This window comes from Delphinus delphis, chromosome 3 (genome assembly GCF_949987515.2).
Source record: "Delphinus delphis chromosome 3, mDelDel1.2, whole genome shotgun sequence".
Lineage (NCBI taxonomy): Eukaryota > Metazoa > Chordata > Mammalia > Artiodactyla > Delphinidae > Delphinus > Delphinus delphis.
In genome coordinates, this window is record NC_082685.1 from 24,320,748 (window position 1) to 24,344,465 (window position 23,718).

Below are 23,718 nucleotides of genomic sequence, written 5' to 3' on the forward strand. Positions count from 1 at the left end.
TCCAATTACTCAATATTCGTTTATTATTACTGACAATATTTAATATCTGGAAGGAAATACATAAAATAGAGAATCAGGGAAATTTTTTTACAGCAGTTTTCCATTATTTTTCAATTTTCTAAAATAAGTATGCATTTCTATTAAAATCAGAAGGGGAAATACATCCACAATTTCTGAATAAAAGAAATTTGACTAGTCCACTGCTTCCCACATTTCCTGGATCGTATTGTTCAAGAAAGGCGCGGGAATGCATGTTAAAAGCACAGATTCCTAGGCCCCGACCCAGAAATATTGAATCAGAATCTCTAAGGGACAAACCTGTGAATCTATACTTTCAATCAGCCTAGCAGACGATTCTTATAATCAGGCACTTTGAGGACGCGCTGATTTAAAGTGAGAGGGCAGTAACGGAGCAAGGAAGGCCAGCCCAGGCTGCAGCAATCACGAGGGCCTAAGCCTACAAGTCCCATACTGCCCCGCAAACTGGAGACGAGAGTCCGGAGCCTGCCGGGAGATGTAGTTTTCGTCGGCCAGACCTCTGCCTATAAGAGAGCCGGAGATGACTGCCGGAAAACCTCCTGCCCCACAATGCAGAGGTTGGCGGTGTCGTCACCCGGAGAGCGCCATGGATGGGGTGGGCGGTTTCTGCCGCCTCTACCGCCACCTCTGCTGCCTCAGAAGCTGCCGTTGCCGCCGTCCTCGCCGCCACCCTTTCCTCCTCCCCCGCCGCTGCCTCCTCCTTCTCCGGCCCCTCGGCCACCTCTACACGACCCAGGCCCTCTGTCCTTGAGAGGAATCCGTATTCAGTCTCCTTCGCGGGCCCGGGGCGCAGCCATGGCGGACGGCGGGGGCGGAGGGGGCACCGGCGCGGTGGGCGGCGGCGGCGCCGGCCAAGCCTCGGCGGGGGCGACGACAGGCGCGACGGGAGCCGGTGGGAGTGGCGGCCCCATCAACCCGGCCTCACTGCCTCCCGGCGACCCGCAGCTCATCGCGCTCATCGTGGAGCAGCTCAAGAGCCGGGGGCTGTTTGACAGCTTCCGCCGGGACTGCCTGGCCGACGTGGACACCAAGGTAGATTAGGCCGCCTGGGCTCAGGCGGGCCGGGCTGGGCATGAGGCTGCCAGGGTTGCATTTCGCATTTCCAAAGGAGAGAGAAAAACAAAAGACACCTTAAAAATCTCAGCAGCGAGGAGACCGCTTAGGGCAGTATAGGAAGCTTTCTGAGGGATGCCCACGTGGGTTCGGCTCCCAGCCCCATCACTATTCTGTGCGACTTAGCCCAGTCGCATCTCTCAACTTGGGGATCCAGCACCGGTTTCACAGCCTGCCTATCTCCTGTCTTTCCCAAGATGGGACTCCTTTAAAGCCCTCAGTAACAAATCTCAGTATGTTAAAAACAGTGGAGGAAACCAGGTAAGTAAGCGTGAATGGTTTGAATGCACTATCATCAGCCTATAATAACTATTCCTTTTCTCTAGCTTAGTGATTTGCAGACTCGCATGCACAGTTAATTAAGGTACATTGTTGTAGAACCAGCACCCTATTTTGTTCTCCATCATTGACTGAAAGGGATTTGGTGCCTATCTTAGATCCTAATGCCATAGGTCAACCAAGTCAACAGATAGTACAATGCTGTTTCACTTTACCTACTTGCCAAGGTTCATTTGTATTCAGTGAAGTCACGTGTGTTAAGTGTCAGACAAACAGCAGTTGCTGGAATGTTCGTTTACTCCCTTTTCAGAAGCTTCTCCAACAAGACTTAGGAGGCTCTGTTCCTGAATGGGCTGCTAGAGGGAAGTGATTTCTCCCCTCTGAGCCTGTCATGGAAATCTTTTGCGTACCTCACAGCAAGATTGTGAGCTTAAAACTAGGCCTTAAAAATAGGGAAAGACCTTGTCCATGTACCCATTAAACATTTATTGATGGGGCTTGTGGATACAGGAACGAGCAAGTCACTACCCAGTCCTCAAAGATTGTATTCTAGGGTAGAAAACTGAAACGTAGACCAGATAGTATAAATAGTAAGTGGTGTATGCTGTTATTCTCCAAGATTAAAAACTCAAGGAGAAGTGCTATCCTTGAAATGGGGTGTTTAATTTTCCTTATTTAAGGTTCCCAGGTACATATTGACAGAGCTTTCACCTTTTCCAGTACTGGGTGTTCTCAACTTCCCATTGCAAGTTCTCCACTCATGTTTCATTTGTCTCACTGGGTTTTGTGTGGCTTAATCAATGTAGTATACATTTCTTTAAATCGGTATTGAGAATCTGTTGGGGGAGAGGGAATTGGAGCCTTCACCACTTAACATCTCCTTAGATGTTCTTTCTGGTAGTCACCTGGTTGATTTAATTCTTTTTTTTTTTTTTTTTTTTTTTTTTTTTGCGCTACGCGGGCCTCTCACTGTCGTGGCCTCTCCCGTTGCGGAGCACAGGCTCCGGACGCGCAGGCTCAGCGGCCATGGCTCACGGGCCCAGCCGCTCCGCGGCATGTGGGATCTTCCCGGACCGGGTCACAAACCCGCGTCCCCTGCATCGGCAGGCGACTCTCAACGACTGCGCCACCAGGGAAGCCCTGTCTTAATTCTTGAAGATAATGTGTTTTAGACACATCCTTTATCGCTTTAGTCCCGTGGTTCTCAAAGTGTGGCCCCTAGATCATCAGCATCACCTGACAACTTGTCAGATTTACTGTTAGGCTCCACCCCAGACTACAAACATAAAAAGTGTACTGATGGTGTTTGTAATTTACTTTGCAGTGCATCCAAAATATAAACAAACAGAACAAACTGATAGGTGAAGAAGAGACGGAGATAGTGATAGTAAGTATAATAAAATGTCAGTGGCAGGCACATTAGGTCCTTTCACTTCATGAACTGAAGGGATTATTCTGTATTGTCAGGGTCTCTTAAGGTTTGGTGGTGACGTTAGCTGTCCTTTGTCCTTTTCCCTGTGAACCGTTTCTATCTAAAACTGGGTGAGTTATTTTGAATCGTAGAAGGTATAGTATCAGGATTAATGGTTAAAAGCTACAAATCTAATTCTAACTCCTGTAAGCTGAGGGGAGACTCTGTTGGCTCATGGGCTCTAAGGAAAGCTAGAATGGATAAACTGCCAGAAGGGTAGGGATGCACTTGGAACCAGGGATGCTCCACTAGGGCTGTCTTTCATGCCTCTTCATCGTAACTCTTTTAACTGTCACTGCAGAGCAGAGCCATCCATTTGGTTACTAGTATCTATTGGTTACATCTTACAGCTTCTTCCTCTAGAAACAGCTCCAGTTCAAAAAATCCCAGGAAGTGTCTGCATCGTCTCAGCATGGGGAGGCACCCACCCCTGTAGCCAGGAGAACGTGGCACCCACTGCCCTCCCCACAGTAGTGGGTAACGAAGAGGGGAAGATGGTTACCAGGAAACAGGAGCTGCTAGGCAGACAGTACAGGGGTATCTGTGAACTTTAGTCCTCACCCGTCTCCCTGCCTTACTCTCTCCAGGTCTGGTGGAGAGTCTTTATGCCTGTGAGTCATGGCCTTTGGGAAGAGCCCATTCATGGAGTTGAGGCCAATCGATTCCTTTGTCAGTTTCATTGACCTGACTGTTAGCAAACTTTTGTCACAGTAGCACTACATGATAAACCAAATCTCAGTGATTTATAACAAGCATTTGTTCTCATGCTGATGGGGCTACAAGTCAGCTAAAGTTCCTCTGATCTAGACAGGCTTGGTGCTCAGCTGTAGGTGGCCTGGGCTTGGGTCCAAGCTGTGGGTTGGGGTAGGTCTGCTGCACATGTGCTCATGCTAGGTCCCAGGCCAAATGGACAGGGGCTGCAAAGGACTACCCTCATCAAAGGTCACCAGAGTACAAGAGCCAAGCCAGGTGGCACAGCCGCATTTAGGACCTCTTGTCACTAACACTCCATTGGCCAGAGCAGATCACACTGCTAAACGCAGTGTCACTGGGGTAGGGAAGTATTCTCTGCCCACAGTGGGAGGAGAGGGGAATGAAGTGTGAACAGCACTGCACACTGCTACACCTGGTTTGGAGAAGAACAGCTAGTGGTGCCAGAAGGTCTTGGAGGCTTAGAACATGCATTCCTTATGTTCACATGGATTCCTTGTGTTCATCAAGTTCCTTTCTGATTTTGTTCTGACCCTAGTTGGGTCTAGAACATTTGAGACCAACAAGTGCCTCTCAGGCTCCTTTTGGGACTTAAGTTTTGCTTCCCTTCAGCCTTTCCCAGTGTTCCGTAGGCGTTGACTTCAGTCTGCATTCATGAGTCATGCTGAGGGTTGGGTGGGCCTTCATTTTATGCGGAGAACTGTCCCGAGGCCTTGCTTGTGGCCAAGAAGACCCTGTGAGGTAAGCAGGGCAGTAATACTTGTTTTACAGACGGAAATAACTGAGACTCAGGTTGGCTGACCTGTCGAAAGTCAGAGAGCTAGTAAGCAATGGAGCTGGACTAGAACCCATTTCCTTTGATTTGGAAACGGCCTGGGTCTAACCTTGGCTTTGCCACATTTTAGCCTTGTAGGCAAGTTGTTTACTTTTTCTAAGCCTGTATCCTCTAACATGAGAGCAGGAGAGAGCCAACAGGACCTCCCTCGTAGAGTTATTTGCAAAGTAAGTGGGGTAATAAAGCATCTGGCATTGTAGCAGGCACACATGTTGGTCATTAATCCATGCTCTGCCATGCTGCGTGACGATCTTCATGGACACGATGGGAGTGTATTTAAGGACCTGAAATTCTGCATTTCTATGAAAAGCAGTGTTCTGAATGACTAATTTCCAAAACTTTGGTGCGTGTAACTTCTGACCTTGCCCCTTCTTTTTAATATTTTAGCCAGCTTACCAAAACCTGAGGCAGAAAGTGGATAATTTTGTGTCAACACATCTGGACAAGCAGGAGTGGAATCCTACGATGAACAAAAACCAATTGCGAAATGGTCTGAGGCAGAGTGTGGTTCAGTAAGTAAGCAGAATTGAGAGCGAAAAGGCAGTTATCACAAGCGTGACTCGCAAGAAGGCCAGTGCAAGGCACTATTTGGTCAAGGTGCATGGTACTTTCCAGCAAATGTGACATACAAGTTACAGCAGACCCCGCCCCTATTAAAACTAAGATTCAAGTAAGCAAAGAACTCAATTGAAATTCTTGCTACCCACATAGGCCTCCCATGCACACCTCTACCAGGAAAGATATTCCAAATTGTAAGACATATTTCATACTCTTTGAAGTTTTCAGTGTAATGTGAACATACGCTGGAGTTCATACCGATATATCAATGTTTGGGTCTTGGGCAAGAGCAGCTGGATCTTCTCACAAGTCAGTGTGGGTTATACAAATTTTCTGAATCCACACGGCCCCTCTAAAGTGTAATGGCAGCTTTCAGGAAGGCATGGAGTCTTATTAAGGTATATTCTTCACAGCAGCAAACTGAACCTCAGTTAATGAGGTGCTACTGATCGCTCATCCAAGTGACTTCCCAGTGTCACTGGCACAAAAGTGGTGGCTCATGAAATCCAGTGTCCTAAGATAAGCCTTTTCTAATCCATTCAGAATCCTTTTTTTGCTCTTCATATCAGCACTTATGTTCAGGTTTTCTTGATCCACTGTCTCTCCTGGAATATCTAAAAGCTTGTGAAGCCTTCCCCTTTAAAAACAGAAGTATCAGGGAATTGTGCCGAGTGAAAAAAAACCCAGTATCAAAAAGATAGTGGTGCACGATTCCATTTCTGTAACATTCGTGAACTAACATATAATTATAGGGATGGAGAATAGATTAGTGACTGCTAGGGCTTAGGGTCAGGGTCGGGGGGTGAGTGTGGCTAGAAAGGAGTAGCATGAAGGGGGTGGGGTACAGGTGAGTATCTTAATTGTGGTGGTGGTTACATGAAGGTCCTCATGATAAAGTTGTGCAGAGCTTCCCACGCCGACGCACATGAGTGCAACTGTAACTGAGATGTAACCGAGGTCAGGAGAGTACCCGTGCTGGTTTTCTGGGGTTTTGCGCCCACCCCCTTTGTTTTTGGAGGTTTAATTGACATACAGCATATTGGTTTCAGGTATAATTAGTTTCAAACATAAAGATTCAATATTTGTATATATTTTGAAATGATCACCACAGTAAGTCTAGTTAACATCCATCACCACGTATAGTTACAGAATTTTTCCTTTTTCCTGTGTTCCTGGCTTTGATGTTGTACTGCAGTCGTGTACAGTACAAGCATTCGGGGTGGCTGGGTAAAGGAGTGCGTGGACCTCCCTATGTAATTCCTTGCAACTTTCTATGGATATATAATTTCAAAATAAGTTTTGTAAAATAGAAAAGGATGCTTATTAACAAGCTGGCACTTGCAGTATGGCTGTATGGCTGATGAAATCTGAATCTTTAAACGAAACTAAAATTTACAAAAACTCTCAGAGTTAGGGAAGAAGCATGATACCAAAAGATGCCCAGTGCCTTGTCATTCTGGATTTATCACCCATTGCCTTTCTGTTTCTCTAGGGAGCAGACTGTGGCACAGGGATCCTTCAGAGAGAAGGGGACGATAGCTTCCACTTACTGAGCAACTATTTCATGTCTGGCACTGGTCCGTATATGTGTTATCACTAATCCTTACAAAAAACATATTTGACAGCTGCAGTAACAAATCAGATGAAACTTTTTTTTTAACCCTGCCTTTTAAGGGTTAAAAGCATATTAAGAAACTAAATCTAAGCACCAAATATTTGAAAGGGTGCCATTAATGGTATGAAAACTGTCAACGTTATTGTTAATTTCTAATACACAATGATGTCATTCTTGAGGTATGCATGTGGCGCTTCTCTTTATATACCTTTAATATGAAATGTAACACAGAAAGGTGCTTAGAACAGAGATGCAGTCTAACAAGTAATTAGAACATCCCTGTAGTCACCACCCAGGTTGAGAAATAGAACTTACCAGCACCCTCCAAAACACCCCGGCCCTGCTTCCCTCCTTTCTTGATATACCTTCCTCCTCTCAGAAGGTTACCATACTTCTGAGTTGGATGGTCATTCTTTCCTTGCTTTTTTTTCATAGTTTTACCACCTATGTAAATATTTCCTCCTTTTTGATTTGAGCTAGAATGTATTTAACCTGAAAACATGAATTTGGATGTAGTACTGAGACACTTCTATGTGATTCTTGCTAACATTTTGAATTTGAGGCAAATTCTAATGAAGTTTTAAAGTGAAGATTTGCTACTTAACCCTGTAGATGAAACACTGCAGCCCTCAGCATTGGCTGGCTGGCCTGGCTGTTCAGGCCCAGAACCTGTATCCCAGTTCTGCAGCGTGGAGGGCTTAACAGGAAATCAGGCTCTACTGTTGAACCTAATTATGACTGATAAGTCTTTTTTTTTTTTTTTTTTTTAACATCTTTATTGGGGTATAATTGCTTTACAATGGTGTGTTAGTTTCTGCTTTATAACAAAGTGAATCAGTCATACATAAGCATATGTTCCCATATGTCTTCCCTGACTGATAAGTCTTTTAACTGCATATTTGTTCATTTCATCTTCCGTTTTAGGCTTCTGACAAGATCCTGTTTTCTCCGAACACTTTTAAAATCTCCAAGAAAGGGAGCTACACTCTTGGTACTTTGTTTTCCTTGGTCAGGCTTTCACCTCCAGTAAAGACCCCTGTGAATCTGACCTGGGAAGCAGGGTGGTGTAGGTGGACAGCCGTTGGCTTGTGCCTAAGGAGAGGTGGCTTTGCTTCCCCACTGACCCATGGCCTGCTGCTGGCCTCTCTGTGTTCCACGGTGCTCATCTCTAAGGGCACACATTGTCTATTGGGGTCTGCCCCAAAGTGCCCCTGTACTCTAATGGTGGTCTGTTTACATCTAGGCTTTCTGTTGATAAGCTGTCAGTTCCCACTGGATCTAGGAAGCACTTTATTCACTACTCAGCCTAACCAGTTCAAGGCCTGTTTCTCATCTCACTTATCACTGTGTGTGTTCACCCAGTTGTCTCCTTGGCTGTACCCTGACACACCATTTGCCCCATTACTGCAGGACCTATTTTTACCCAAGCAAAAGCTTGAATGGCCTAAGAACTCAAGTCTAAAGGAAAGTAAGTAAAACCTGTCCACCATGCTTGTGATGGTATTTGACTGTTTTAATCCTTCGAGGAGAACAATTCAGTTTGACCCTGCATGGACTATTTTCCAAACCCTTCAAATGAGATTTGTTTCCTGTGACCATAATCTTCCTCACTACCCACCCCTGGTGTTTGAATATAGACATGTTGACTAATTTTTGCTCTATTTCACAAAGGATTAGGGATGTATTTTAGCCCCTTAGGAACTGAGAACCAGTCTGTTTCTTGTCTGTTTACTTGTTTGCTTCCAAGTTACTAGTATGTGTCATAGGTAACAACCACAGCCGAAGGCCTTGTTGAATTGCTGGTGATGCTGTAAACATTCCCAGCCCTGACTGATTTGTGTTATATAAGATTTAGGGCTTACTAGCCAGGTTGCTGCTGGAGGCTGCTTCTCCTGCTTTGACTTGTGAGAGGATAGATATTGAAGGAAATGGAGTCAAGTGGGAGGCTTACTGGCTTTGACAGACTGAGGTTTTCAACTCTCCCCGTGCTGTCGGTTCTTTCCTACCATATTGTTACTTGCTCTTTGTCTTTGGGACAGTTTTGTTTGGTTCTCTTGTACAAGGTTGAGGTGGGAGTGGATGAGATTGTGTATTAGGAATAATGATAGCTGCTGGTCATGAATTGCCCTCTAGAGATATCGTGGCTTGAACCCTGTGTGGTAAGTGGACCTCCCTGTGAAAGAACTCCCTCGAGGGGCTGTACTTTGGACCAGGTGGACATTTATTGGGCTCTCTCATGACATTTGGAGGCTAAATAATGGAATGATCTATTTGTCTTCTCAAGGTCAGGGATGTTGGAAGCTGGAGTGGACAGAATTATTTCCCAGGTGGTGGATCCCAAACTAAACCACATCTTCAGGCCACAGATAGAACGAGCAATTCATGAGTTCCTGGCAGCCCAGAAAAAAGAAGCTGTGCCAGCACCCCCTCCAGAGCCTGAAAGCCAGGACCCTCCAGCCCCATCCCAGGATGCTTCCTAAGGTCCAGTATCCCGTCTTTTTTTTTTTTTTTTTTTGCGATACGTGGGCCTCTCACTGTTGTGGCCTTTCCCGTTGCGGAGCACAGGCTCTGGACGTGCAGGCTCAGCGGCCATGGCTTACGGGCCCAGCCGCTCCGCGGCATGTGGGATCTTCCCGGACCGGTGCACGAACCCGTGTCCCCTGCATCGGCAGGCGGACTCTCAGCCACTGCGCCACCAGGGAAGCCCCAGTATCCCGTCTTTTGTCCAGGAACATTCACCTCTGGCTTATAGATATAGAAAATGGATAGAAAAGGGGTAAGCCATTATTTAGGGTCATGTTTCTTGTCTATTCAGAAAAGTATTTACTGCAAATGGACTTCATTTTGTTATGAGTCATTTTTTACTGAGAACTAATTAGTAATGTTTTCCTGTGTCTGTGAGTATGATTTTCTGTGCCAGCAGAGCTAAACGTTTAAGCTGTGAATAGATGTTTCATTAGAAACCATCTGGGATGATTGGTGTGCACAAGGCAAATTCACATGAAAGTCTTGTTGTTCTGAAATTGTTTAAATGAGTCTCTCCCCTGGACATGAGTTAACTTGGGTTTACAGTGTTTATATAAAATCAAGCAATGCATTCTAAAGTGGCATCCTAAATGGGGCTCAGAGTCTGCTTTAAGCCCTGCTGGATTTCCTTGTATTTAGTAAGGATTTCAATTCACCACTGTCAGTTACCGTGGGATTCTTCTGTTATGAGCACTCCTTTTTTTTTTTTTTACATTTGAAATTTAATTTTAAAAATCAGCTCTAGATACACAAAACAATGCTTTCTGCAGAGCTTGGGAGACATTAGTAAACGTAAGCAGCGATCACCAAGTAAGCAGTGGCGGACTCAGCTCAGCCATTGTTGGTAACCATCAGGGTGTGCCTCATCCCTTCATGCTACTTCGGTGTTCTCTTTGTAAGAGTCTTTAAGATGTCTGTTACTTTTGATAAATAAAATAAGCATCAGTGAGTGAACAAAGTGAGAACATCAGGCTCACATGGGGCACTCGAGAGAAATTGTCCCTTTGTACCTGTCTATATTAGGAGAACACCTCAATTCCATTATGGAGAGGAAAACATTCATTTCAAGTCTTTCTTTCTAGTTTAATTCCTTTGGGGATATAAAATTAAACATAACACAAAACTAACATTTTGATATGATTATCTTTTCTTTTTAGAATATGCCTGACACGTTTTGGAAGCTCCATTGAATTAATGGTGAAGAACTGGATTCAGTTACATAAGAGTACAACTTCAGAGTGAAGACAGGCCAAGGTCATCACTGATTTCACAATTCAACGTTGACTGTGGGGCGGTGTCCAGATAAAGTAGGGAGCAAATGGGCCAGTAGGAGAGTTGACCATGTGGGCCCCACGTCGTGCTGCCGTCTGGCCAGCCTGTCCAAGGGGTGACACCCACTAGACACTACAGATACATTAAGAAACACTACATCAACTTGGGGTTGTCCTGAAACAAACCTCTGTACTTGAACTTAGAGACTGTGTATGAATTTTAGGGTTTGTGCTTGGGGATAAGCAACAGCTACAATGAAGGCACATAACCAGTCCCAAAGATGCAATTTCAAAGAATGACAGTAAAGGTTAGCCAGGAGTAGGTATTTGACAATGCTTATTTGATACTGTTTCTCAGAGTTTCAAATAAGAGTGTACAAGCCGTTAGCATCAAATAGCTTTAAGGTTGTTGTGACCCTCTTGTCCATGACTCTTTAGCTTCCGTTTCCTTTCCCCTGTAAGAGGTGTCAAAACATGGGACCCTAGAATGCATGAGGAAATGTAGAATTAGGTATAAGGAAAAACATTTGCAGGCTCTCTGTCCAGGGCTGCTTCCTATCCTGCAAGGGCTAGTGAGTCTTGGGTGTGTTTATTTTATTCTCATGTTTGTGTTTTTTAGAAGGTGAATAATTAATAAGTGGCTTAAGTTTTGTAATTAAATCGTTTGATACTCTGAAGTTTCAACTAATTCTTAGACCCCAGGTGCGCAGTGTAACCTTTGTCCTCGGCCTGCATGCCATTCCTGTGCTCAACACGACTTAATGGCAGTGAAGGACTGGTAGACATGCCTTGGAACTACCGTCGTCCTGCAGCTGGTGGGTGTAGCTGGAAGTGAGCAAGACGTTCCTCTCTTCCCCAGACTATTCCTGATGCCAGTCTTTAGTTGAGCGTACTGTGCTCTGTCAGTGTTTCCCAAACTTGTTTGCGGAAGTGTCACCTGGGGATTTTAAGAAAAAAATGCATATTCTGATTCAGAAGTTCTGGGAGGACCCGAGAGTGTTTCTGACAGGTTCGAGGTGATGACTCGGCATATTGCATCCCAAGCCTTGGATGATATCAAAAATTACTTCAAACTAAGTGTCTTTCGTTCTTAGTTGAGTCTACTCCTGGATATTGTTACTCAGACTTTAACCTGTTTAGACTTCCACCTTTACCATCAAAACTGTAAGTTAGGACTGCACTTCCGTATTTAGCAAGATGTTTGGGCAACATGTGCCCTTACTTTAAAGCAAGCTGACAACATGTTTAGGGCAGGCGGCAGTTACCTCTGAAGTGTGTTCTGCTTCCCGCTGAAACAGGTTGGTGTCCTTTTCAGTTTAGGATTCAACTGCCAAGTCCTCAGTACCCAGAGAAGGGCCCCTCTAGTCCTCTTCACTCCACTAATAGGTAAGCATGGAATGACCAGTCTTACCAGTCCTGTGCTCTGCAAGGAAGCTTCTCAGACTAGTATCCCCTCTTCAGTACCATGAACCTCCTTCCCTGGGAGGCCTCTGCCACCAGGCGGAGGCCTCAGCAGAGCCCCTTTCTGTCAACCCGGCCAAAATCCTGCCCATCCACTGACCTCAACCCAGTGACAGGGCAGAATAGAGCAACCCAGAGAAGGTGTCCTTCTGCCCACAAATGCCCAAGTGACTGTTGTGTATGCTTTTTGGCGGACAGTTTTTGGTCCATCTCAGTTCTCTTTTTCTTCCATTACAAGAGAAGGGTGTACCAGTTGATGAGAAACACCCTAATTTTCACAGAATGTTAAATATGCCAAGATACCAAGGAGTTTTGTTCTTTTTTTAAAATCAGTGTTACATCCACTAAGTCACTGTAGACTAGAGATAATTTTTTCAAATGAAATCATCAGGTTACAGGAGTAACTAAACTCCTCACTACTGTTGGGACAGAGGGCTGACTTGGACTCTTAGCTGAGCCAAATTGAAATGGAAGTAGTGCCCATATTCCCTTGAGTAAATGTAGTTAACTCGGCAGGCTGGGAAAACGAGACCAGATAAACAGCACCAGAGGGGCTGGGAAGCCCAGAGCCACCTCTGCTCTCTCCTCTCCCGCGAAGCCTATTTGCATTGTCAGTGGAGTCCTCATGCTTGTGTATTAGGTTAGGCATGCAGAACCTAGAAAATTCATGTGTTCTGAGATAAAGTAGAAGAATTCCTCCCTGAGGAGGATGAGGCCACCCAAAAATATCTCATCCCGAAACACCCTTGCTGTATTCACTCCTAAACAAGAAACTAGTCTCGGACCTCAAGGCTTCTCTCCCTATAGTTGGAAAAACCACTGCCGTTTGCAAAAGCCTCGTGAAGCACAGAACTAACCTTTGTAAGACATCACCAAATATTACCAACCTTTAGAAACCATCAAAGCCTTAGAGTCACGGTGATACAAAGAACCCCATGCTCATTTTGTAGTCCACTTCTTTGACCTGGGGCAGTGTCTACAATTACTACTGGAGACGATCGCCCCCAGCATGTTCCCAGTTACTAGCCTAAGTGCTTGACTGGTATTGCCAAACCACCATGTCCACCTAGTCCTGACTGTCTTAACTCCTTCTTGGCTTGTAGTGAAGTTGGTGGCTCCTAGATCAGATTTTCAATCATTGTTTTATCCTATTTCTGTTGTTTAACATTAACTTCTATTTACTCATCAGGGGATGGATGTCGGGATTCCCATGCATTCTGTAACACTCATTAGCACTGTGGACTGAATAAATACTAGCAGATTCATTACAGCAGTGCTTCTGAAAGCATGCCACCCAACCACCAGCAAGCAGCATCAGTATCACCCTGGAACTGTTAGAAATGCAGCCCTGATCCCAGATCTACCGATTCAGAGACTTGGAGAAGGGGCCCACAAGCCTTCCAGATGCTTCTGATGCACACTAAAAATCATTTTCACTTTAGGAACACTTTGGAAAGTCAGCGATGCTGATTGGTAATGACGGTTTGATTATATTAGTGGATAAACATAGTGTCTACATAGTGTATAAACTCAGCGTCTCTTCTGCTCCTGAGGTGCAAGACTACCATCTCTCTCTTTTTTTTTTTTTTGCTAATTCTCCCATTAGTCCCTTGCAAGGACTGTGCATTTGGCCATTTTGGCTTAGAAATGTCTGCATGTAATTTAAACCTCCTTAGCTTTCAAAAGCTATAAGCCATCTTCTGAAGATGAGTTTGCTAAGCAGCTCAGAATTTTGCCGGGAACTCTGCAGAAGGGGCTTCAGTGGCTCCTAAAGTTAGAGGAGAGACGTGCAGGGACCCAGCAAAGGTCAGGGCCTGGCTGGTGCCTGAGGCCGGCACTGAGGTTTGGGCTCAAAAATCACGTCTGGGTCAGCAGTGGCAAGAGGCCAGGCTCTGGTGGGAAGCAGACGGGAGCAGCCAAGCTTTCTTGAGCACTGCGCGTTGCACACTGTCCATCACCTTACCCGTGGAGGAGCCAGGGGGTCCGCTTTTATGGTCTTGTCCCTGGGGATGGGCTCAACTCCAAGGCCGTGCAGTAATGATTACCTGTGCTCTCAAACTGGTCACACTGCCTGAGAGCCAGTCTTTCTGACTCCAGTCTCCAAGCTGCCATTTGGCCATTCCTCCTGAAACACTGCTTTCAGCAAGTATCGTCCTCACTCACAAACCTTTGAAAGGAAGGATCAAGTGAACTAGGCACCTACGAGGTGGTAGACATTTTCGTAGGCACAACTTCATTTAATTCTCATGACCCTGTTAGGTAGGATCTATCCTCCCTTTTATGGATGAGGAAACCAAGACTCAGAGAGGTGAAGCATCTTACTCATTACACAGCTATTAGATAGGGAAGCAAGGCTTGAAGCCAAGCCTCTGAATTCAAAGCCCATATTTCCCCGTCCGCCTCGCCGTTTGCTACTCTGCCGCCCTATTACTTAACAGAACAAGTTCCAAATTGTCAGTCCTCCGGGGTCCTCCCTTCATTCCAAAGGTAGGCCCAAATCAAATCAACTTGACCTCCTACATCTCCACACATGCCCTTAGTTCTAGCCAGCCTTTGCTCCCCTCACTGAAGTGCATGTCACAGGGCAGAGTTTGCCAACTGACAGGCTGCTCTGCTGTGCCCTCTAACCATATTCTGTTGGCCAAGGAGTTGTGACTGTTGTCTATTAATTACCGATATTTTTAAATGGGGAGATTTCCATATAGATCTGTATTTCTGGCTCCTAAAGGAAAATGTCAAGGTTTGGAAACACTTCCATATTCCCACTGGATAACAGTCAGCCCAAGTTTGATAGCAGCTCACCATTTCAGATGAGTGGGACACGCAGATGCCACAGGCTGGCTTCACCCATCTCCATCACCCTGCTGGCCCCTGAGGACATGTGAGTTGGAAATGCTTGCCCTAGAGGGTCATTATCTTGTGATTATTTTAAATTATTCAAAACCATCTCTTTAGCTGTCTTCTAGACCTTCACTTGCCATGAGACTAGATTGTTAAGCTACCCGATTTTGGTTCTGGAATTTTCAAGAGAGGAAGGGGTGCCTGCGGTTCCCTCACATCCCTGTCTGGGTGTCTACATAGAACCACCCGAGGATGCGTGAGGGTGACAGGATGTAGACAGCATGGAGAGGCGGGTGTGAGGTACAAGGAGGAAGCAGGCAGAAACCAGCACCCAGTGTTCTCGAAGCCTCTCAGAGGTGCCCCAAGAGGCAGCCTCCCCGAGCCAAGGCCAGAAGAAGGCTTATGTGTGGAACTAATCAGTGTATGTAGCTTAACGTTTTGTGAATGAGAGGGAAGGGTAGCAGGATATGCCGCTCCAAAACATGGCAGTGGGAGTTGAGGACGTGCCTCCCCAAATTAAGCTGCTTTAGCACACTGATTACTTTGAGCTGTAGGCCCTCGAGAAAGAGCAAAGGCAGGGAGAGGCTTTGTCTGAACGCCTCTTATCTGCCTAAAGACAGATCCTCCAAAAGGAACTCAGTTGTCATTGAGGGCCCCCTCTTTGGGTAATTTGTTTGATTGATTGATCCAGCTAATTATTTATTTAAAGGAATACTGCTTGTATGTGGGAAGACATCCCAAGGGTACAAATGGGTTTAACAGGAGAAGTTTCCCACCGTGCCCCTCCAGGCTGCCGGATACCCTCGCTGTTACCCGGTCTATACAGGCCTCTCCAGAGACAGGCTGTGCATATATATACATTATATACCATGTAAGTTTTCATATCTGTCTTCAGCTGGGACACACTCCACCTCTCCAACTGTCCACAGAAGAAGTTCCTAGGAAGGGGAAGATAGTGGGCTGGGGGCTGAATAGTCCACAAGTCTTGGAGGTGGGAAGAGGGGTAGTGGGGAAAACGGCAGCCGCCCTGCGGAGTTATGGAGTCAGTGATGCGTAATGATCAGGATAAGAGGAGGTAGTCTGTTTTGAGAACTTGCTCTGTGCTGCCCACTACAGCCGCTACATGAAGGGCTTCCCCATGGGGTCTCTGACTCTGCACTATGAAGACAGTGTCCTTGTCACCAGTAACAAAGAAAGAAACAAGCACTCACCTAGATCTCAGTAACAAGTGTCAGAGCTGAGAAGCTGTTCACCTCCAAAGCCTAGCTTTTTCTCCCCCTCTAATTTCTTTTATTGTGGCAAAATATACGTACCATAAAATTTACCATCTCAACCACTTTTTTAAGTGACATTAAGTACATTCATCTTGTTATGCAAACATCACCACCATCCATCTCCAGAACTTTTTATATTCCCCAACTGAAACTCTGTACCCATTAAACAATAACTCCCCATTCCCCCTCCCCCAACCCCTGGCAACCACCATTCTACTTTCTGTCTCAGTGAGTCTGACTACTCTAGGTACCTCATGTAAGTGAAATCATACAATATTTGTATTTTTGAGACTGGCTTATTTCACTCAGCATAATGTCCTCAAGGTTCATCTATATTGCAGCATGTGTCAGAATTTCCATCCTTTTCAAGGCTGTATAATATTCCGTGGCATGCACACAGCACATTTTGCAAAGCCTAGCTTTCAACCACAGCACTGAGCAAAGATGCCTGACTCTTAGTAGATGTTTGATAACTTTTTAAAACTTTCTCCTTTTCCTTTGAAATGATTTCAAACTTACCCAAAAGTTATAAGAATAGTACAAATAACTCTTTTCCTGAACCATTTGAGAGCAGTTGTTCACATGATGCCCCATCACCCCCAAGTACTTCAACACATAATTCCTACAAACAAGGACAATCTCCTACATAGCCACAGGAAGAGCATTAGGAAATTAACATTAATACATTACTACCATTAACCTGCAGACCTTCAGTTTTGCCAGTTGTCCCGATTATATCCTTTACAGAGAAAGGATTCTGTTCAGAATCACGTGCTACATTTAGTTGTCGCGTCCCCTTTGATTCCTTCAATCTGGTATAGTTCTTTATAAAGACAACAGGCCAGACCTTTGGTAGACTAGTCCTTGGGTTTGTCTGACGATTCCTCGTGGTTAGATTCAGATTCTGCATCTTTGGCAGGAATATCACAGAAGTGATGCTGTGTTCTTTTCATAGCATCCAACTAGGTGCATTATTTAGATTGTCCCTTTGCTGGTGATGTTCGCCTTGATCACTTGATTGAAGATGTGTCTGCCAGGTTGCTGTTTTATCCCTTTGTGATTAATTAACATCTTGTGGGGAGATACTTTTAGACTTTATAAACATTCTGCTCTTCATTAAACATTCACACCTATGGATGTTTCTCCGCTGAACTAAGTATCACTGTGACAAGGGCCAAGTGGTAATTTTCTAATTCCATCATTCCTTCTACAATTATTAGTTGGCATCCTACTGTAATGAAAACTTTCCCTTGTCCTCATTTACTTATTCTCTTATTTATTTCTATTCGTGTTGACCCATGGATTCCTATTTAATCAATGTGTTCTATTAGTGTTAGAGTTATTTCTTTTGGTGCTCAAATTGTCCCAGATTTGGCCAGTGGTTTTTTGTATCCGTGGGACATGTCTCCATCTCTCTTTCAGCACTTCCTTCCTTTCTGGCACAAGAAGATGCCCCAAGATCATGTTGTACTTTCCCTTGGAATCTGCCGTTTTTCCAAGGAGGCTTGATTCCTTTGGCTGGTATTTAAAAATCAAATCTGAGCGCTAGATGTGCCTCTGCTCCCAGACCCTCTCGGGATTCAACTAGTCTCCTTCCTTCCTTTAAGAGTAATCATTTTTCTACCGCTTTCCCATGATCCTAAACACATTTACACTGATCAGTACCACTATTCAGAACCCATCTCCCATCACTGTCACCACCTCAAGCTCCCACTGATGCCCCTCGGCACTGCACTCTGATGTTTTTCCCCCACTCTCCCATCTCCATGCACGCTTACCTTGCTCAGTCCCACCTGCTGGCCGTGCGTGACTTTGCAAACCCTTGACCTGACCCCAACTTCAAGGTCCTATGGTATGAATGGGCCAGGGGATGGTGAGAGTGAAGAGATGAAACGGCAGGAGCAGTGGAATCGAATCCACACCACTTGAGAGCCCCTGCCCGGTGGAGCAGGTGGCTTGGCTGACTTTAGGCTTGTCTGCAAGAGGAAACAGTAGGGTCACCTCCCGGACGGTGTGGACCACAGAGAGAGGCCTTGGGGTCAAGCTCACTCTTTCTTCTTCCTTTGTGCCTGCTGTCTCATCATCCCCACCCCTCCCCCATCCACTTTTTGGGTCCTCCTGCCATGGCTCAGTGTCAGCCCCTCGGGTGGCAGGCCGCCTGTCTTTCTGATGTCTGCTTATTCCTCATCACCAAGTTAGACCACCTGAAAACTACCCACCAGTTTGGCGAAAGTCCACAAGCTGTGGAAACTAACAGAAACTTATTTATATTCCATAAGTTATTAATAAGCTAGGATTTCACTGACGTCCATTCCAAGCACAAATCTCTCCATAAACGCTTGGCAAGCGTGGATGAAAACACAGAGAACATTATTCGCTGAAATCGCCGTAAAAGGAGTATTGTGTTATGTCATTGCACTTTTCCTCATTAAGTTCACCCTGGGAACATTTTGTGGTTTGCAGTTGTAAGATGAGTTCTATGCAACCTGGAGACCCAGGACCACTTCTCTCCTGCCTTGGCCCAGGCTCCCACCTCCTTACAAGTCCCCGAGGAGGTGTTTGCACAGTTGATGCTGGCAAAGCGGTCCTTTATGATCAGCAGAGCCTCTGGCCCCAAACCCTGACACAGAACTCCAGGGAGACAAGCTGGACCACATGGGGGCTGTGTTCACCCCAGCCAGCTCTCGGATGGCCTTGAACCAAAGCCAGCCTGAAGAAGGCGGCTCTGCCTGCTTCCCTGTGCTGCACCCAAGTCTTGGAACTTACCACTCCAGGGGCATGCAGGCCTCTCCCACCTGAGGCAGAGGAAGAGAGGGAGAAAGATGGGCAGCAGGAGGGGCACGTGGAGTGGAGCAGAGCTGAGTCCTGGAGCTAGAGAGGGGAGGGACAGCGTGAGATATGGAGAAGGCCCTACCAGGGCCTATAGAGCCAGGCTGTGTTCTCATCACATGCCTCCAGAACAGAAGAGAAAGAGGTAGAGGATGCCAGGGCCTGCCCTGAGGGAGCAGAGTTACCTCTGGGCCCACTCTAATCTCATATGACAGTTAGAGAAAGGCAACGACCAGGACACTGGACCTGTGAGTGGAGACCAGTGACATCGCACTAGCCCTGCTGCCCTGCTAGGGCCCTAGAATTGAACTGTTCCAACAAGGGCTGTTCCCCCTGGCCAGGGGGGTCTCCTCGGTGGGATAAACCCAAGTGCAGAGTGAAGGGGACTGGAGGGGCCAAGGGAGGCAAAAGCAGGCCTTCCACAAATCTGTCAAAAGTTGTTGTAAGATGGAAACGGGGCTTCCCTGGTGGCGCAGTTGTTGAGAATCCGCCTGCCAATGCAGGGGATACGGGTTCGAGCCCTGGTCCGGGAAGATCCCACATGCTGCGGAGCAGCTAAGCCCGTGCGCCACAACTACTGAGCCTGTGCTCTAGAGCCCACGAGCCACAACTACTGAAGCCCGTGCACCACAACTACTGAGCCTGAACTCTGGAGCCCGCAAGCCACAGCTACTGAGCCCATGAGCCACAACTACCGAAGCTGCCGCACCTGAAGCCCGTGCTCCGCGACTAGAGAAGCCACTGCAATGAGAAGCTCGCGCACCGCAACGAAGAGTAGCTCCCGCTCGCCACAACTAGAGAAAAGCCCGCACGCAGCAACAAAGACCCAACACAGCCAAAAATAGATAAATAAAATAAAATAATTGGAAACAGGAGGTGCATGGTTCCCAGAGGTTACCTAGGGGATGGTTTTTAGGTTCTAATGTAAGACTGACTTGTGGCCTATCCATTCGTGAGGAGTGACACAGCTACATCTTCGAGGGACAGGGTCGCCTTACTCAACCACTACCTCTGTTATCTGGCAGCTTTCTTGTTCCATGGGCTCTGAGACGTGGCACTCCACTCATGGCCAGGCTCCGCGGGGATAGAAAAGGAATAGGATATAGAAATAGGAGAGAAATAGGAATAGGGGAGGGAACAGCAGCTAAGAGGAACTTCAGAAACACTCACGTCCCTGAGTTCACCCCTTTCCATCATTTATCCGTTAGTGACCCGTGCCTGCAGAGCACCGGTCCGTGCAGAGCACGTAGTAAGCGCTCATTAAATATTGTGATTGCTCATAGTAGCAACAGAAGCAGTAGGTGTTGTTGTTGATGACTCATTTGACCAACACCCCAGAGTGCAGACTAGCCATTATACCCCCATTTTACAGAAACTGACGTCCAGAGCTGTGAAGCAGCCTGGTTACCTGCTGGCCTGAGGGCAGCAGAGCTGGGGCAAGGGCTTGTCTCCTGCCGGAGATCAGGGAGCCTAGCTCAAGGCGTGGAACTAGAGCAAGATCCAAAAGATGCGGGGAAAGGGAAAAGAGAGATAGGAAGCGTGAGGTGTGGACGCAGCCTGGGAGAGAGGAGAGCTGGGGGACAGGAGGGTCCCCAGCAGTTTGGGGGCGTTGCAGAAAGCAGGAGGCAGCGGTGACCGGTCTGGGCTCTGAAGTGAAACCCACGCGGGTGAGTGCACCGCATTCAGTAGCTGGGTGATCTGGGGCAAGTCTTCCTAACGCCCTGAGCCCCCGTTTCCTCTGCAGTAAAATGGGGCAGATGGTGGTTCCTACTTCACGGAGCTGCTGAGGGAATTGAGGAAATAATGTGCAGCACGCAGCTCTTAATCATCGCTCAGCCAAGCTGCGGTTATTAGCATAGAGCCAAAGAGACATGGCAGACCCGTGCTTCTCGGATCCACTCCGCGTGGTCATGACAGGAGGAACCAGTGAGACCCCGCCATGCATTTTCCCAGAGGAAAAGTTTCTATCAGAAGAGAGCTGCTTAGCTCCTTCCCTCACAATTTGGAGGAGCTGGGTGATGTGCCCCAGCTCTGTCACTTCTACCTGTGCGACCATGGGCAAGTGACTGGTCCTCTCTGAACATCAGTTTCCTCACCTATAAAATTGCCTTGAGGACTATAGAAATTCTTTAAACAGAAATACTGGTATTAATTTTTACCTGGGGAGGCAAAATAACCAAGCCGGAGGAGGCACAGACTTCCGACTTCAGAGAGATCAGGCTCAAATCCCAGCTCCCCTAAAAAGTAGCTGAGTAGCCTTGGACAAGTTTCTCAGCCTCTCTTTTTCCTCCTCCGTGTGGCAGAGCTCCTCCGTGTGGCGTAAATTACTGAGATAACGCATGTGAAGCCCTGCATACTATCTGGTATGTAGTAAGGACTTTAAAAAGAATAGTTGTGGGTTTCCCTGGTGGCACAGTGGTTGAGAGTCTGCCTGCCGATGCAGGGGACACGGGTTCGTGCCCCGGTCCGGGAAGATCCCACATGCCACGGAGCGGCTGAGCCCCTGAGCTATGGCCGCTGAGCCTGCGCATCCGGAGCCTGTGCTCCGCAACGGGAGAGGCCACAACAGAGAGAGGCCCGTGTACCGCAAAAAAAAAAAAAAAAGAGTAGTTGTTATTATTACTGCCTGTCTGTTTCACTCTCGGCCTGAGCCAGATCCTGGCCTGACCTTGACTTCTATCTCACCCTGCTTTTGCCCCCAGTTTTCCAGCCGAGTGTGGCCTGAAAGCTGTTTTCGTGGGGCAGCCACCCAGGCCCCACCACAGCGCTGGTCTCATCAGTGCCACCGCTATAAACAGACAGAGGCAGTGTAAGTAAACAGGCGCTCCCTGCTGGCCCTGGAGGCCACCGGCCTCGAAGGAGGTCAGGTGGAGGGTGGCAGCCTGGTTGGATGGAAGTAACGACCGAGCCCAGGGACAGGGCAGGCCACGAAAGACCCTTGGCCAGGCAAAGCAGCAAGACAGGTGCTGAAGCCAGAGGGCATCCAGGCCGAGTCCCCAGCTTCTGTCTTGCCACCCCAACGGGCCTGGCATCACCCGCCCCACCCCAGAGCTAGCATCTGCCTCTCAGTGACCCCCGCTGGCCTTGCCCCCAGGAGTGACCACAGCAGCAGCCTTGACAAAAGTACACACCCCGGGTACCTTACACACAGCATCTCGTGAATGCCCTCACCATCCGAGGTGATGGGTGCCGTCACTGATGAAGCAACAAAGTCTCAGTAAGACGACTGGCCCCAAATCATAAAGTTGGAGGGCTGCCTGGAATCGGAATCCAAGTCTGGCTCCAAACCCCAGGTTTCACCCTCCTCCACCCTGGAAAATCACTTCTACCTGCCCTGGAGTCAACCCTCAGAGCCACACAGGCTCTGCTGACCCTTCTTTTGTCAGCACCAAGCACACTCCAACACCCAGTGAAACAAGCAAGTTTGCCGAACGGCTCTACACATGGATATAGGAACAAGAATCCGAGTGGGAAATGTTTATCTGAAGGTGAAGGGCGTGGATTGAGCACTCATCAGGACTTCACATACTGCTTTGCAAGTGCTCATTCATTTCACCCTCCAGACCACCCGATCGGGTCAGTGGTCTGATCCTCATTCTACAACTGAAAGAATGGAGACTAGGGGTTAAGTAAGGTGCCCAAGGAGTGCATTGCTCTTAAGTGGCAGGGCTGAATGTGGACCCAGGACTGGGATGCTGACATGGTAAGGACCACAAACGCCTTCCCCTCTGTGGGGCCACCACCCGGCGTGGACCTGGCCCAACATGGGTGAGCACCACGAGTCTGGTCATTGAATAGACCCACAGGTAAACAGGTTACTTCTTAGGCTCCTTGAAGTTCTAGAAGGATAGTATAGGTGTAAAAAGTGTGGACTCCAGAGCCCCGCGACGTAGATTCCTCATCCTGGCTGCCCCCAACCAGCTGTGTGTTCTTGAGTGAGTTACTTCATTCTCCTGTCCCTCAGTTTTCCCATCTGTAAAATGGGGGTTATAGTAGGGCCCACCTCAGAGGGCTGATATGAGGAGCCAGTGAGTCAACATTTGTAACATGCTTAGAACATTTCCTGGCACAAAACAAGTTCCAATGAAATGTTTGTTAAGTTAAAAAAGTTATATGTATATATTGTTGACTGAAAAAAATGCACAACCTAAAAGTTGAGAGTTGTTTCATTCTGCAGACATTCTTAGGACTTCAAGCCTGGGAGACAGCAACTCAGATAATGCTGAGAAAACTGTTCTGAAGAGGAAGGCGGGGAGCCAGGACATATAGGAGTTTTTGCAACAAACCAGACAGTTCAGAACAAAAGCTTACTGTTAATAAAAGAAAACTAGATAGCTCACATTAAGGAATTTAGTGCTCTTCTGTGTATGGGAAGATGCAAGAGCCTGGGCTCACTGAAGTCATTCCTTTGATATGCACCTCAGCTATCTGGGGCCAGTATCCTCTACTTTCTAATCCTGAATTTTCTCAGGTGCACAGTCCGGAGGTGGCTGCAGTCTGATGACTGCTAGATGGCGGGCAATCCTGTTTCCATCCTGAGTTCCCTCAGGGCTCACTGCCCACGTAGCAGTAATATAATGGCTTGAAGGCTGCAAAATCCTTTATTTACTGATTTGGTTTTAGTTCTCAATATAATAGAAAGATATGTACATGTATACATATATTTATAATTCTACTTCATAGCTGTCTCAATTCATTTTTGGAGGTCACATTGTGTGAACCTTTAAAATTATGCAGTTATCTAAGCTAGTATCTGACCTGATAAAAATATTACCTCTCAGTTGCTTGTGGATTTAGATACCTTTGCACAAAATCTTAATTTATATTTTGTTTTACATCAGAGATGGACATCAGGCCTTGATCGGGAACCCTTGCGGGGGAGGGGGGGTGTTCCC

General features: G+C 46.9%; 1 protein-coding gene and 1 long non-coding RNA gene across 5 annotated transcripts in view; one reads left to right on the forward strand and one right to left on the reverse strand.

Annotated features, from left to right (window-relative positions):
- Positions 1 to 442, reverse strand: part of LOC132421943 (uncharacterized) — a 157,197-nt gene extending 156,755 nt beyond the window's left edge. The window contains exon 1 of the long non-coding RNA XR_009518791.1: positions 319 to 442. This is a non-coding gene — a long non-coding RNA (uncharacterized lncRNA). The remainder of the gene's footprint in view (positions 1 to 318) is intronic.
- A 180-nt stretch (positions 443 to 622) lies between these two features.
- Positions 623 to 11,095, forward strand: BOD1 (biorientation of chromosomes in cell division 1). 4 transcript variants are annotated; one of them, XM_060008371.1, is made up of 5 exons: positions 623 to 1,071; positions 2,756 to 2,818; positions 4,836 to 4,960; positions 8,906 to 9,102; positions 10,305 to 11,095. In XM_060008371.1, the coding sequence occupies exons 1-4, from the start codon at positions 835 to 837 to the stop codon at positions 9,099 to 9,101; spliced, it is 621 nt and encodes a 206-aa protein (XP_059864354.1). In that variant the 5' UTR covers positions 623 to 834; the 3' UTR covers position 9,102; positions 10,305 to 11,095. The 4 variants fall into 4 exon arrangements, with proteins under 4 accessions (XP_059864354.1, XP_059864357.1, XP_059864356.1 ...); XM_060008374.1 differs by lacking the exon at positions 10,305 to 11,095 and adding an exon at positions 6,499 to 6,583 and having other exon boundaries at positions 8,906 to 9,030; XM_060008373.1 differs by lacking the exon at positions 8,906 to 9,102.
- Positions 11,096 to 23,718: the final 12,623 nt, after the last annotated feature.

Coding starts and splice junctions, on each gene's coding strand:
- BOD1 (XM_060008371.1), top strand. CDS start 835: ATGGCGGACGGCGGGGGCGGAGGGGGCACCGGCGCGGTGGGCGGCGGC. Junction 2,819..4,835: donor AAGAGACGGAGATAGTGATA/GTAAGTATAATA, acceptor TTAATATTTTAG/CCAGCTTACCAAAACCTGAG. Junction 4,961..8,905: donor CTGAGGCAGAGTGTGGTTCA/GTAAGTAAGCAG, acceptor TGTCTTCTCAAG/GTCAGGGATGTTGGAAGCTG.